Source organism: Alternaria infectoria (genome assembly GCF_024043175.1).
Source record: "Alternaria infectoria strain BMP 0036 chromosome Unknown scaffold_3, whole genome shotgun sequence".
Lineage (NCBI taxonomy): Eukaryota > Fungi > Ascomycota > Dothideomycetes > Pleosporales > Pleosporaceae > Alternaria > Alternaria infectoria.
Genome location: NW_026250692.1, coordinates 2,180,755 through 2,196,666, shown reverse-complemented (window position 1 = coordinate 2,196,666; position 15,912 = coordinate 2,180,755). Strand labels below are relative to the sequence as shown.

The following is a 15,912-nucleotide window of genomic DNA, read 5'->3' as shown; positions in this document are numbered from 1 at the left end:
TTGGGTCGCGCAGAAGGCTTGTTCAAGAGCCGCAAATGCTCTTGGCTGCCAAGTCGTCAAAGGAACACGGGGTCTGTCCACGGTGGAGAGTGGTTGGGCGGGGGCTTTTGGTGGGTGCAAAAGTTCGGTCTCATCAGCAGCACCTGAAGATTGTTGTCTAGTTGGAGTTTGGAGGCCCGACGACGTGTTATGTACGCAAGGGCAGGAAAGCACTGCCTGGGTCGTCGCCAGCTATACAAGAAAGTTACCCGCGGAGGCAGACACCGTGCTCGCTGCAGCTGCACACCATGCGCGGGTGAACCTACGCGGATCCCCGATGCTGGGTCGCTAGGCTGTTGCGGTGCGCGATTCTTTTTGTCTGCCCACTCGGCCTAATCCTATGCGAGTTGCGTTGTCTCTCGATACCGCTTGCGAACCTTGGAAGCTTGCTGAGGCTTCTCTTGGGATCAAACCGACTAAGGTGGGCACTGGAGCTTGCGAAACAGCTAATGTCATGAGAGTGACCCATACAGTATCGAGTCTGTCTGCAGCGCTGATGAAGTCTGGCGCCAAATGCTATTATGTTTAGCCATCCTGCATCAGCGAGGGGACACAGGCCCACTGCGGTCTCGATCATGCCGTCTGCGTCCTAGCGCACGATCGTAGCTAAGCTTCTCCGCCAAGCAGGTCATCAATGCTTGTGTCGCGCTGTTAGTGCGTCACGGCCATAGACATCCTTCTCATTTTCAGGAGTACAGATATCACCACCTCCCCGATTCTTCTCGCAACGATATCAGTAAGCTATAACATATCATACTAACGGCTGCGCACTCATAGGTGAGGTAGCTTGGTAGACGCGCGAACGAGGTACCTTTATTCCCGAGGTCAGTTGTGCTTCTACGATGAATCGTGACTAGAGGGCCCTTTCTTCTAATCTTCGCGCTTGCGCTCTGATGGATCTCGACGATTGATCTCTTTGTGTAATTTGCATGGTTACCAGGTACAGACATTTGGTGATGAACATTCTGGATGCCCACTTACAACCACTGCATTCCAAGCAAGACCTGCACAAAAACACGCAATCGGGCATGCGAAACCGCGGTTGCAAACTGCCTGTAGTAAGCTTATCATATCTTTACTGACACTTATTTTCTCGAGATATGATATAGTAGCGTCGCTCAGTTGCATCTGCATCTCTCAAAACTTCATCTCCAAACGACGTCACTCTAAGATCTGCTGTCATTATCATGGTCATACTTCGATAACAAGCCATCAAAAGCTATAGGGAGACTGCAAACAGGAGGCGAAGGCCTTCTAGGTATCAGCCCAACAACGTATCGATAGCTAGAAAGCAAAAGGCTATGGGTATTGCCCCCTACTATGGACTCATTCAACAGACTCGAAACTGGCTTCGCCGTGCTCCCAGAAGAACTTCGCCTAGAAATCTACAGATGGGACGCAAATCGTATGGTCCTCAACACCGTTTATGGGATCAAACATGTACGTTGGATGGCCACTGCATACAATTCTGGCATCACCGGACGCCACTCATGCAGACCCTGACGGCCAAATCGGGGCATTGTATCTTGATCACATGGTGGAATATATGTATCAAATTTTCGAGACATTCTGCACGCGTTTCCGAATCCGATTTCGGTTCCTTGCTGTTATAAACACTCCAGCAGACGAGTTGATTTGGACACTGGTGGGTGAAGATTACGCCAAATTCATAGAGCCGTCCTATAATCTTGTGCAAAGAGAAGGTACCTGGGACTTTAAGGTCAAATTTAGCAGCATCATGCGTGTAGATCACGAGGCACTAGACATGGCTTGATTGTAGCTGGTGAAGGGTACTTAGGTGAAGCAGAGTGCTCCAGAAGTCTCCTCCGCTCGAACGCGAGACGTCGCAGTGGGGATTTATCACTCTGAATTCCGAGACTGTACGCCTATCGATGGCTAATGAGCGCGCCAATGGTTCGAGGTTGGTGTTGTCGTCAGTAGGACGGGCGTGATCTCGTTCGGAGGATGGCTGACTCAGCGAGCGGTCGCAGAAAGCACAGACTGACTCGGGGCGCTGAACTTTTTCTGGCCGGAAGGCAAACTAAGGGTACGATTGCTCTCAGTATCCACAACCCCTCGGCGTCTCTACTTTTCTCTAGTTTCTCAGTGCGGATTACTTTGTATGTACGAATGAAGATAATGAAACTAGTTTCACACACTCTCTCATCTCGCCCGTTCGCTCTTGCTCGTCTCGTTCAGCCGCGCTCTCTAGCAACTAATACAAGACATAGCCTCATCTCGACAATCCCCTTCACACCCAACCGCACCCAACACAGACAGTACACCTCACTTCCAGCACCAGTCCCAGACATGTCCGCACCACCGAAGCGCAAATGGACCCGCGGCGGCAGAGGAGGAGGCCGTGGAGGCGGCGGCGGTGGCGGCGGTGACCGTACCAATGGCACACCCGGGCGAGGACCTGCGAACGCTCGCTCGACCATGTCGCAGCAACCAAAACGTCCTAGAGTCGAAGACACGCTGCCGAAGCCAGATATGGGCGTCGACGTACGGCAGATGTACAGCACTGCGGCGGGCGATGCGGCACCGAAGCCCTTCGCCGACCTGAAGAACAAGCTACATCCAGCGTTGCTCAATGGCTTGGACAAGATGGGATTTGAGTAAGCACAGTCCTTCTTACGTTACACTCTCCCAGCACGGTCGCTGACTCTTACAGATACATGTCCCCTGTTCAACAAAAGGTTCTCACTGAGCTGCCCAGTTCCTCCTCCGACTGTGTTGTACAGGCGAAGACAGGTACGGGCAAGACCGTGGCCTTCCTACTGCCTGCGATCCAAAACCTCTTGGCCGGTAACATGCCCCGGAAAGGCAAGGTCGCTATCCTCGTCGTCTGCCCTACCCGCGAGCTGGCTCTACAAATTGCGAAGGAGTGCAACGGTGTCACATCGTGTCTGCCCCAGAAGATGGAGTGCCATACTGCGTTCGGTGGTACTTCTCGTGCCTCGAACCTCAAGGCCTTCATGAACGGCAACCCTACCGTCTTGGTCGCTACTCCCGGTCGCCTTGACGACATTCTGGGTGAAGAGGAAGTTCGCGAAAAGTTCAGTGATCTGAAGACGGTTATCCTCGACGAGGCTGATCAGATGCTCGATGCCGGGTTTGCACCTGCGGTCAAGAAGATACTCAGGCGCATTCCCCCAAAGAACGATGGTTGGCAAGGAATGTGTTTCTCTGCCACACTCCCCAAGGAGGTTCTTGACATCGCCAAGATCGTCTTATTCCCTGGTTACACACATCTTTCGACTGTCGACCCGAACGAAGTGCCGACCCACGAGCGCGTACCACAGTTCTTCTTCTCTGTTCCTACTGTCGGTCAGACTTTCCCTGCGTTGTCAGCCCTGATCGAGGAGGAGTACAACCAGAACCCCACCGGCTTCAAAGCCATTGTTTTCGGTACCACCGCGAACGGTGTCGGACTGCTGTATGACCTCTACCGAAATGCGCTACCCCAGTTCAAGCTATTTGAGCTCCACAGCCGCATGTCTCAGCCTGCACGCACGCGCACTACCCAGGAATTCAAGGACGCTCAAAGCGGTATTTTGTTCGCATCCGACGTCGTCGGGCGCGGCATGGATTTCCCCAACGTTGGCCTCGTCGTTCAGCTGGGTCTCCCCTCCAGCACTGACCAGTACGTTCACCGTGTCGGCCGAACAGCTCGTGCCGGTAAGGATGGACGTGCCGTCCTCGTTCTCTTCGAGCAAGAAGCCTTTTTCCCAAGGATCAACAAGACGCTGCCTATCAACCCTTACCCCGTCGACCTTGTGTCACGTCTACCCTCGCACCAAGCAAACATTGACCGAGCCTTCACCAATGTCGATGAGCAATCGAAGACAAAGGCGTACCAGGCGTTCCTTGGCTACAACAAGACTTTCGTCAAGAAGCTGCAGATCTCTACGGCCGATCTAGTTCGTCTCGCTAATGATTACGCGTACACGATGGGCTGCCCCGAGCCGCCCATGTTGGAGAAGTCCACAGTCGGCAAGATGGGCCTGAAGGGAATACCAGGTCTCAGGATCGGGTCTCGAAGGAACTAAATATTTGTTGGGCCTTGAAGCGGAGATTCTGAAGCTGATGAACGATGTCTTACTTTGTCTGGAGTTTTCACATAGATCATTTGAGATTAGACATTGCTAATGAGCATGTCAGCATTGTTGGCGGAATCAAGAGATAGACATAGACCTTTTTTGGTGCACTAAGTTAGTACCTAGATACCCGAATATTTTCTCTTCGATACAACGTTGCATGTCAACATTGCCATTATGTGTTTGTGTTAAACTCAGCATGCTTTATATGCCTTCAATCGCAGAACGCATTCTAGTTCATTTCCCGCACTATAATAATCTACCACGGAAGATGTTCTAAAGAATGAAAGTTCGCCTATTGTATCGTGGAATACGAGTCAATTTGCCCGTCAGGAATAGAAGAGATAGAGGCAACTGTATTTTCCATTGCACATAGGAGACCACGGTAAATTATCGATGACTCTTATAGTCACTCCTCCTAACTCCATGTGACTGTGCTGATTCAGTTCAAGTAACATCGGGCTAATGAAATGCCGTCCAACAGGCTTTGGGATGATTTGTAGCATTCTCAAAACGCTTAAAACACAGTGTGATGACTGTACGGTCGCCAGGCTCATATGTGACGACAGCGACGTGAAATGACCTTACCGTAAAGACACTGACAAGTGCAACTACCTGAATGTATCCGGTTTCTCCACAGATCACGTACATCCTTGTGCATTCCATAATCTTCATTAACGGCTCATGAGCAAACACCCATCGACAGTCAGGGACAGGATTAAAGTGGATATGTACATTACAGCGTTACATGCCTAGTAATGTGACCCTTTGCAAACTTTCCGATGGTGATCTGGTCGGGTATCGCACTCAAGTGTCATGCCTACAGGCTGTACCATGCAGAATCGCAGCGGCACATTGTGGCAAGGGTAGCATGGGCTCTCATCCAGGTACATTTTGAGGGTCAAGGGAACTTCCCCGACGCAAAACACGCTCGCAGCTCATGACAGGTCGCGTGAGCGCTTTATTGCCGGCTCGTTCATGTCATGAGTTCAAAGCATGACAAGTAAGTGCTAGAGCATACGTCAGGCTTGCAGTCAGGTGAAAAAGGTTGGAATGAACGGACACCGAATCATTGCAGGGCGTGTAGAATTGAGTGAGGCCCGGTGTTTGTCCATTTGGCCTTCCCATTTCCTGGCTGATGGTTTGTATACGGTTTCAATTTCACCGTCTTAGAATTCAAGTAGGCAGTTTGAGATTAGAAAATGATACGATTTATGTTTTCTCTGATTGGCCATAAAACTGTATTTCCGCAAGTGCCGGCCTGAATTCTGGGCTCCGATCCGACAGCACTGTCAACGTCGGGCGGGAGATTTCACGGACGGAGTGAAGCAAGCACCGAAAAGAACCAGCCGGTGCCCTCCGCTTTGGAAGCATACTTCCCGGTTTGGTTACACAAGCCTGTTTGCGGGTTTAGGCGCACGAGAGAACAGACGCTGTTGAGGTCGAAGTTGCGGCTACCCGCTGATCACCATGATGAGCCGTCCGCCCCACGCTGCTAATCACGGAGGAGGCTCCGCATCGTGATCTGTAAAGACTCGCTTAGGAGGTTATTAATGGAACCACAGACGTTGTTGACGGGTGCCTAGCCGGCACCTGAGCGTTGCGCCTTTCAACAGGAGCTGAGCCGCATGATGAAAGAATATCGCAATGGACAGAAGAAAGAGCAAGAGGTGTACAAGCCGGTAGACCGGATGCGGCATATGCGATATGACTGTTGAGTGGGGTGCAGTACTGGGGTAAGCTGACACGCAGGCATGGTAGCGAAGGCTTCCGCGCATGAAGACGGCATACTCGGAGCGCACTACGACGAGGTACCCGATTTTCACGTAGTGTTCCAAGATGAGTTCTCGCGCAGGTGGTCGACCAGATGACAATTCATCTCCTTTGCGAGTTTGTGATCGCGATGCAGGAGAAGTTCCGTGCGCTGGAGTTGAGATCGAAATGAGATGTCGGTGGTAGCCTCGAGAGACCCTTCTGGACCACGAGGGTAGCGATGTAGCGTGGACTGCGTGCCCCTGGGATGTGGGCGTGTGGCTTTAGTGGTTGAGCTGAGCTGCACCTAAGGCCAGGGTGCCGTTTGTCGAGTTTCATGCGCCCCTAGTGTTCGGATCAGAGTGTGCCACCGTCTGGCACTCGATAGGCTGTGCATTGCGCTCCGGGGCGACTCCCTAGGCATACGATAGCTGTTATCCACCGGCTTGCAGCATAGCTGGCTGCGACGGGGCAGTTGTTTCACCGACGCGTTGCACTGGCGCTTGCACGTCGGTGGCTCTCCCAGTCGTCGCCACAGGCGTTGGGTGCTGGCTCCCACGGCGGGCAAAAGCAATGGGTTTCAGATGGGCGTCAATGGCAGCAGCCTTACCGTGCACGCCCACTGCAAACAGCTGGCTAGTGTAATTGCCGGCGCGAGGTTGTTCCTGGGCAAGATGGGCATGACGTGCGATCGATCAGAGGGAACCCGTGCTCGGACCCCCTCATTGGCCACGCTCCCTTGCTCCTTCCTTGTAGGTGCGTTTGCGGTGGCAGCCAAGGAAGGTGCGCTGCAGCTGCCTCCAAGCCTGCCTATCGCCCTCTTGTCCTGCCCGCTTTCTCTCCGCGCTCCAGCAGCGGCCCAAGATCTCCTCTTCTTGTTTCATCGCCCACTTTGTGTCTTTGAATCTCTCCCGCCGCATTCCTCCATTATTTGCTATCAGAAGAAAACGCACACCGCCCTCCCGCTGCAGATCCGGCATTACTGTCGTCAGAGGTTCTTTTTTAGCGCCCTTAAGCGAATTGCTCCGCTGCCTCATCCCATCAGCACAGGTTAGATAGCAGCCCACCCTCCCTTAAACGCGCTCCTTTCTCACAAAGTCACGTAGAATTGCATCGCACATGACAGGCAGCATACTCCCTCCGACAATTGACAGCCTGCACCTTACCGCCCCTTCAACGACTCACTTGGCCCTCGTCACCGCAATCTTAGTCAACACCGCACCCGCCGACCGTGCTTAATCGCCTCGACGGACCCATTTTGGATTTCTAGACGCGACTTCACGCGTCAAAGCGTCTGGAGAGACTATACAAGGCTGTTGGTGCCCTTGTAGCGGAGTCTCGCCATGGCTGCAGCGCGTCGACAACACTCCATGCAGATTTTTCAGGACCCTGTACAGCCTCACGACCACCACCAAGCAAACGCCTTTGATCCACGCGACCTCGACGCCTTCACGTCCATCACCGACGTGTCCAACAACTCAAACACCCTCCTCGCCCCTCCCGCACCCTTCACCGCCAAAGCATCGCCCCGCAAGACCCGCCAAGTCTCCAGCTCGCCTCCACCCAGCGCCCTTACCGAGAAGGGGCTCAACACGGTCAAGATACCGCCGCCGCAAGAGCAGTGGTTTCGCACCGACGCGCCCACCAAGAAGACCCAAGCTGCGCGTTCGCAGGACTCAGATCCAATGGTCGGTGAACTCCAGTACTGGCCCAGCTATCCGTCCCACATGGATAAGGAGAACGCCTACTATTCTGGCCCCGTCATGTCCGCCATGTCAGCGGCAGAGCCACCCATGAAGCTGGGAAACAAGCGACCGCTGATGGACGCCGCCCCGCTACGCGACCGCACCAATATGAACATCACCAAGAAGCAGAAGTTCGTCAAGGACATCAAGATCGAAGACGTGGACGGACCGCTACCAAACCCAGACCAAATGCCCACCGTTGAGGACGACGGCAACAAGCCTTCTTACAGCTATGCGATGCTCATCGGCATGGCTATTCTAAGATCACCGAGCCGTCGGTTGACCCTCGCGCAGATCTACAAATGGATTTCCGACACATTCGCTTTCTACCGCAACTCCCAAGAGACTGGATGGCAAAATAGCATTCGCCACAACCTTAGTCTGAGCAAATCGTTTTCCAAGCAAGAACGCCCCAAGGACGACCCTGGAAAAGGCCACTACTGGGTTATTAATGCTGGATTCGAGAAGCAGTACCACAAGGTCAAGCCCGTTCGCCGACCGGCACCTCCAGAATCCCTTGCTCCGGCATATGCTAGTGATCTCCCGCGTCCTTCCACATCCATGTCAGCTAGCTTCCCACCCATGAGTTCTACAAAGGGATTTGACTCGAGCAAATTTCCGGAAGAGGCCGAGCTACCCTCTTCCGAAGCTACCATCCCTTGCTCTGACCCTGCTGCGCATGACGGCCATGATCCTATTAGCATGCCACCGCCCCGTCAGATGCCATCTTCGCCTCCGCCAGCTGACATCCACTCATCACCTCCTCCACCTGTCTCTCGATCTCGTTCAGTGCGTGAGGACACACCGCCACGCGCTCCACACTTCGCACCCAACAGCCGTTCGGGCGGACGCCGGCGCAAGTTCAACGGTCTCGGTGACAGCGGTTACTACTCGTCCATCGAATCGTCTGCAACCAAGGGTAACCCAATGGGACCTTTACTCACTTCCGAGGCGGATCTCGATCGTCCCAACCTTAAGCGTGGACGTGCTGAAGAAGAGATTGCCCGGATACGTGGCTCCTCTTACGATTCTCCTACCAAGCCTAGGTCTCACAAGCAGTCTGCCATCTCGTCGCCGGTCCGCCAGGGTACCAAGGTTCTCGATCCTCTTACCCCTGCTATTGTCTTCAAGCGGCCTGCTCTTCCACCCGCTTCTGCATCGCCCAACACCAATCTACGCAACCATCGTAACAAGATGCGAGAACTAGTAGGCGGCTCACCAGACAAGAGCCTTGCTATGTGGGTTGACACTTCCTTCCTTGACAACAAAGCTTGGAGCCCAGCTGTATCTATCCCCAACGAAGAAAACGTCAACCTCGTCGGACATGGTTTCGAGAGTACCTTTGACATCTTTGGCGACTTTGGCTACAACGAGAGCCCCCTCAAGCGTTCAGCCAAGCGCCCCCGCCTCGAACGTGCCGTCACCACCAGCGGTGTTCTCGCCGACATTACTGGCGCCAAGGGGAACATGACCAACTCACCTACTCCCAACTGGAAGATGTCATCGTCTTTCCTCAACATCCCAGACCTCTCGCCTGCCAAAAAGATGTCGCCCATCAAGGCTCCCGTGCTGAAGTCTAATGCATCTACCCCTCTGTCCGACTTTGCTCTTCCCCAGCCGAAGAAAGAGAACGCACACACCGGTCTTACGCCTCCTCAATCCTTCCACGTTCCCTCAAAGCCGCAACAGCCACAGCAGGATGACGAGGACATCTTCCATCTGTTGCACAGTGACGAGTCTGAACCAGGTATTGACCTGCTTCAAGGCTTTGAGAAGATTGGAGCTAGGACCTTGGCCGTCGCCCCCAACGGATCGCCCCAGAAGAAGTCTGCGAGACCAAGCTTGGCTCGTAGTTCTACTACTCGATTCTAAATCGATTACCACCCCGCCATCATAACTGGCTTTTGGCTCAACCTTACTTTTGTACGCCACCCCTGGATCTCATCATCTGGATCTGGATACCTCATTCTTCGCCATTCTCGATACCCCTCATCTTGCGACTACATCTTTTAGCTCTTACCTCCTGGCCTTCCATATCACGGTGCCCAAGATCATCACTTCGACTCCTCCTACTTTGGATTATCCATTGGATAACTCCGCCTCACGATGTAACGACCAACGATACCCACGATAGCAACGGCTGGCCCTCCTACTCTTAACGTCTAATTCGACATATCTTCTTATTGGGCGAGGCGTTGCAAGGCCACACAGACGTACATATTGCCCCTGTCACTGTCTCTACTACGGTGTTCTGGGTTCCTGTTTCTTTGAGCGATGCAAGCGTAATGATCTATTGAGGCGGCTACTGGACTCGAACAGAGATGGTCATCTTTACATGGCATAATTATGATATCGACGAGAATGAGAACATGCCTGAACGCAGCGGATTCCATAGTATTTCTTGCTCAGCAAATTAAACATGTTACTTGATTCTAAACAATGAGCCTGCCTACTTCCATCCCAGTTCATGAGCTGCTTAACTTGGTACCGGTTACAAACATGCGCTTCAATAACAGTACTCGTACACCAAATCACGATACGTGGACTGCCCATACACACTAGTACTTCGCGTCGAGATAATTTTCCGTGACCTTTGCTTTTCCCATCCCCTCTTCTCCTAACCCCCTCCCTCAGAACGGGCTGGAATAGACGCAGTAGTAACCCCCTCCCAACGAAAGCCCATTCGTCCCAACAATGCCCCTCCTCCCGCAATAAGGAAATATACTTCCCCTCTCTATGCAGCAAGCGTAGCGTACCCTCGGTCTATCGGTCTACCGTTCACCTACTCAAAATCCGGAACACTAGCCACGATCGTCAATGCACCTGCATACGCAACGCAGCTCTCTAGTCTGTACTTGCCCCACAAACGGACCACGCAGCTAGACCCTAGGGCACGTATGTCGGCAGTCTCGGTAGGTCAGAGCGATGGCGTTCCATGGAACGGTATACAGTCGCTTACCCGATCGACAGCGGTAAACAATACTAAATGTGCATGGCGAGGCGGGGCGGACATGCGTGCATGCATGGTCGCCATGTAGGCGTACTATTTACATCTCTTCGTACATACATACCCGTAGCGTCCCACGGCAATGTCGAAGTAATCAGAATTGCGAAAAGAAGTAACGCCGCATAGCAACATGGTCTGCGCTGTTACACGGCTTCGTACGCATATACGTACGTGCTTCATTGTGAACCTTAGGATATCTATCTCCTTTGAGGGGAGCCGGATGTACGCATAGGGCAACTCTTGCAGAAAGTACTATTTCGAGCTTTATCGCGCATACTTTACCTCCTTCAGACTCGCGCACAATGGGTTGATCCGGAAAAGGTAGAGGCTTGAGCATGTGCAAAAAACATACAACAGCGATTAACTGTTAAAATAAATATACTTAGACAACCTCTAGTTAATTTATTAACATTATAACGCTAACTTAAGTACACTATTATTATATAGAATGTAATAGTAGTAAGTATAATACGCTAATATAAAATAGTAATTTACTTCTTATTTATATCTATATCTATAAGTTTAGTAGCCTTCTTTAACATCTCTCTACACGTTCTATAGTTTATAATAACTTTTTTAAACTTTAACTCTTTTATATATAGCTAGTATAAGTAGCACTCTAGTAGTTATTTTATATATAATACTTTATAGTATATTTATACTTCTTTTAAAGAACTGCTATAGAGCTTAAAGCTAATAATTATATTTATATATTATAGATTAAGTTCTATTAATATTAAAAATTAAACTACTATAAGAATATAAAAGTAGATTACTTACTTAAAGTTACTATTTTAATCTTACTAGTCTATAAACTTCTTAATAATTCTAACTTTCTTTTTATCTAATAAGAGAGAGTAATATATTATAATCTTTATATTAGAATATACTTTTTAGAGAATATTATAAGTAGTAAGTATAGTAAAGGTATTTTATATAGTAATAATACTCTTCTCTAAGTAATCTACTACTACGCCTAGAAATAACTAGAAATTCTTCTATTAGCTTACGTAAATCTCTTACTTACGCGCTATATTAGTAGTAAGTACTAAGTTAATTATTATATAAAGAGTAGCTATTTTAGAGTCTTAGTTATAGCTATTATAAACTCTTTTATAAAGAGTATTCTAGGCTAAAGAAGTAGTAAGGTATACTTAATAGTCTATTATACTATTTATATTTACCTAAGTTAAGCTTCTACTCTAACTTTTAAACTTAGATATTATCTTATATAATAATAGAAGACTAGCTATTATCTAGATAGTATAACTTTACTTAATAAGCTTGCGTTTAACTATTATAATCTTAGTAAATTTATTTCTATTTCTTTTAACTATACTCTAGAATAAGCTAATAAGTTACTTATTATATTTCTTAAGAAGATTAGATAGATATATAACTCTTTTAATAATATTATATATTATAAGTAGTAGAACTAAAAGTATATTAAAGAGTTATTACTTAGAGATTTAGGTATTTTACCTTCTACGTATTATAATATTTGCTAGAATCTTACTAATATTAAAGTTTATCTCTACCTTAGCCTATTAATTTAAGCTCTTAGCTAGTATAGTATAGATTAGTTTTACTATAGTAATATTATATTTCTTAATTCTATTATGCTTTATACGCGTTTAGTTTAATTTAAATATATTATTCTTAGCTACTTATATATCTTAGATAGTAGTAACTAGCTTTTAGATAATAGTATAATAAAGTATAAAGTACTTAACTTTAGAGTATATTATACTACTTATAAAGATAAACTTAGTTAGCTAATTCTCTAGTATAACTTAGCTATTATTATTAAAGTTATCTAGGTTAAGAGATCTAGCTAGTAATACTAAGAGTAGTAATATTTTTACAAAGATTAATAAAACTCTACTAGTCTAGTAAGTCTTATTAACTAAGATAACTTAGAAATATAGTAGCTAATTAGTTACTTTTCTATTCTTATCTATACTACTTAGTAGTTAGAGAACGTAGTTAATAAGTTTATTCTTTCTAGAGATTAGAATATAATTATAGATTATCTTTGCGTAGTAGCTATTTTAGTTATATACTAAATTAGTAACTTCTATAGTACTATTATATAAACTTCTAGCGCGTTAGCTATTATTATTAAGTATAGTAGTTTTACTTCTAGAACTCTTTTCTAATCTATAGTAAATAATTAAAAGAAGTATAAAAGAAGTAGTTTTAGAATAAAATATACTTAGCTCTTTTATCTAATCTCTAATAGTAGACTTAACTATATAGATAATAAGTAAGAGCCTATTAGTAGCTTTCTACCTACTAGTTAGAGATTCTAGCTAGTACTTGTATATAATTAGCTAGTAGTTTTATAAAGAATACTTTATACTAAGTAGCGCGTTAATTAAGTAATAGCTAGAAGCTTTATATGTTAGGTCTCTACGCTAGTTATTAATAGACTTATCTATTAAGTATATAATATTATGTATCTAGATAATAGCTACTTTCTCTTTAGTCTTACTAAGCTCTTATTTATCTATAAGCTAATACGTAGATAAGTTCTTAAACTTCTCTATACTCTACACTATCTATATAAGCTAGTAGCACTATAGTATCTACTAGATCTATTATATCTAGACTAACTTAGACTTAAACTACCTAACTAAAGAAAGACTAAATACTACTTACACTTAATTATATTCTTCTTTAGTAAAATAGGTATAAGTAGTTTCTATATTCTTTGTAGAAGTTAGAGAAGATAGAAGTAGAACTTTATCTTTATTATTACTATTAAATATTTAGTTTAGAAAGCTAGCAGGTTTATTATTAAACTTATAGTTATTAAAGATATTAGAAGAAATAGTCTAGATAGGTAGAGCTTAGTCTATAGGTTTAGAAGTATTAGTAGTATCTTCTACTAGAGCCTTAATAGAATCTAAAGCTTTAATTATATCTACTTTTAAAACTAACTTTATCTTAAATATTATATTATTTCTTATAAATGTCTAGGTTAGACCTATTAATATATAATTAATATTATTATATAGCGTATTAATAATTTCTCTATATAGTAATAATAAGATAAGAAAATATATTCTTAGGTTTTAACTAACGTCTAGATTAACTAACTAGTCTATAATATTAGCTAATTAAATATTACTATCTAATAGCAAAATTATATATAGTAGAGCTATAGTAGAGAAGTGTATACTTAGAGAAGAGCTATTACTATTCTATAAAGCGTCTCTACTTACTATAAAACTAATTATATTTATTTTAATCTTATTTTTATAGCCTATAAACTTAGAGTAGTTTAGTATTTTAACTAGAGCTAGTTATATAATATACTAAGAGAATAGACAACGCTTAGTAGATAGAGCTAGCTAAATATATATATTAGGTATAGTAGATATTACTATACTAATTAGTGTAGTAGAATAGATAGGTAAAGATAGTTAGAGATATATATTAAGCTTACTAGATAGAGCTAAGTAGACGCTTAAGTTAGATATAGTTAATAAAGCTAAATTAGAAGATATATTACTTTGTATATATAGAGTAATTACTATAATTTTAGATATAATAGTTAGCGCTTTATTTATTTTTAGCTTCTTTAAGTATAATTAACTATTAAGAGTATTAGTGCTATAGATTACTTTCTTACACTATTACTTCTTACTACTAGATTACTTATCTACTTTTATTAGTAGGTAAAGTAATTAAGTTAATCTCTTAAGCACGTCTTAGTAGTATTAGTAAATATATTACTTAACTACTTTTTCTATAGTTTTATAGTCTAGTAAAGCGCTAAACGCTTTCTATATAGTCTAAATACGCTTTACTATAACTAAGTTAATATTATAGCGTAGAATAGATTATGTAGCTAAATCTTTTATTATTACTTCTTAGAAGCCTAGTCTCTATAGCTAGAGTACTACGTTATTAATATCTTACTTAATTTAATTATCTTTATTAGTAATAAGTCTAAGTTTTTATAACTTATTTAGTATAACCTTTATACTATCTCTAGTAACTTAGACTATACTTAGTATATTACTTAGCTTAGTTTATCTCTTACTAATCTACAAAAGATAAGATATTACTAGATCTAGCTAAACTAGAATGCGTGCTAGTTACTTAACAAAGTTATTACTAGTAATACTTATAGTAATATTAGTAGTAATATAGAGTACTTTTATATTTACTAAGTCTACTATAATAAATAGAAAGTAATACTACTATAGCTTTAGGTCTAGCGTAGCGTTATATTAAGATTATTATAGATATTATTAGTAGTATAGTTACGTTTATAGATATCTTAATTAGAGACTAGTAAGGCGCTATAGATAGAATATATATTACTTAGAGTTTCTCTATTACTAATTACTAATAGTAAAAGCTCTTAACCTTTATAACTATATACGCAAGTGTATAGCGCGTAAGACCTTATACTACTTAGAAGTAATTAGATAATTATATAGTATAATAATAAAATACTATAGCGCTTATAATATAATATATATTAATATAATTATTATTTATTAGATTCGCAGCTTATATAGTACTTATAGAATATAACGTTTATCTATAAGTATAAAGTAGTAGTAAGTATAAGTTAATAAAAGAGTATATAGATAGTGTTTAAAAGTATATAGTATTTATAGTAGTTATAAGATAATATAGAGAGATAGATAGAAGTATTAGTAAAAGTAAATATATAATAAAAGAATAGTTTATTTATAGACTAAGATGCTAGTAAGAGAAGACTTAGAAGAGATTAAGTAGACGTAGATATTTACTAGAATATATTATAAAAGTAGCTATATTAACTTTAATATTTAATATAGTATTAGCTATAGAGAAAGGTTTTAATATATATAAGTAGAACGTAAAAACAAGCAAGCTACTAGAATATATTATCTACATACTAATATAGAAATATTATATTCTTCTAACACTATCTAAACGCGTAGGTATAATACTATAGTACACTAGTAAATAGCGCTAGTAGATAGCGTAACTCTAGAACTTTATATAGTTATAGGCTCTAATTATATATCTCTAAACTCTATTATATATAAGTTAGAGTTAGGTAGTATCTTCTTACTATAGTATAGATACCTAATAAAGTTAACTAACTCTAACGCTAGTCTCTACGTTTATGTTACTTTCTACGCGCTTTAAGACCTAAGTTATCTACTTACTATATTTATAAACGCTCTACTACCTCTAGAGTAACTTATTATATATAGTATTAAGAATAGAGCTAGTATTAATAATATATTACTAATTATTA

At 43.6% G+C, this 15,912-nt stretch overlaps 2 protein-coding genes across 2 annotated transcripts; both read left to right on the top strand.

The window, feature by feature from the left end:
- Positions 1-2,349: 2,349 nt before the first annotated feature.
- Positions 2,350-4,091, top strand: J4E92_002964 (uncharacterized protein; the record flags this gene model as incomplete). The annotated part of the gene is made up of 2 exons (XM_051494364.1): positions 2,350-2,657; positions 2,714-4,091. 2 exons carry the CDS (start codon positions 2,350-2,352, stop codon positions 4,089-4,091), a joined length of 1,686 nt encoding a protein of 561 aa, XP_051356043.1.
- A 3,143-nt stretch (positions 4,092-7,234) lies between these two features.
- On the top strand, positions 7,235-9,508 carry J4E92_002963 (uncharacterized protein; the record flags this gene model as incomplete). Its single annotated transcript, XM_051494363.1, has 1 exon — positions 7,235-9,508. The coding sequence occupies one exon, from the start codon at positions 7,235-7,237 to the stop codon at positions 9,506-9,508; it is 2,274 nt and encodes a 757-aa protein (XP_051356042.1).
- Between the last annotated feature and the right edge of the window lie 6,404 nt (positions 9,509-15,912).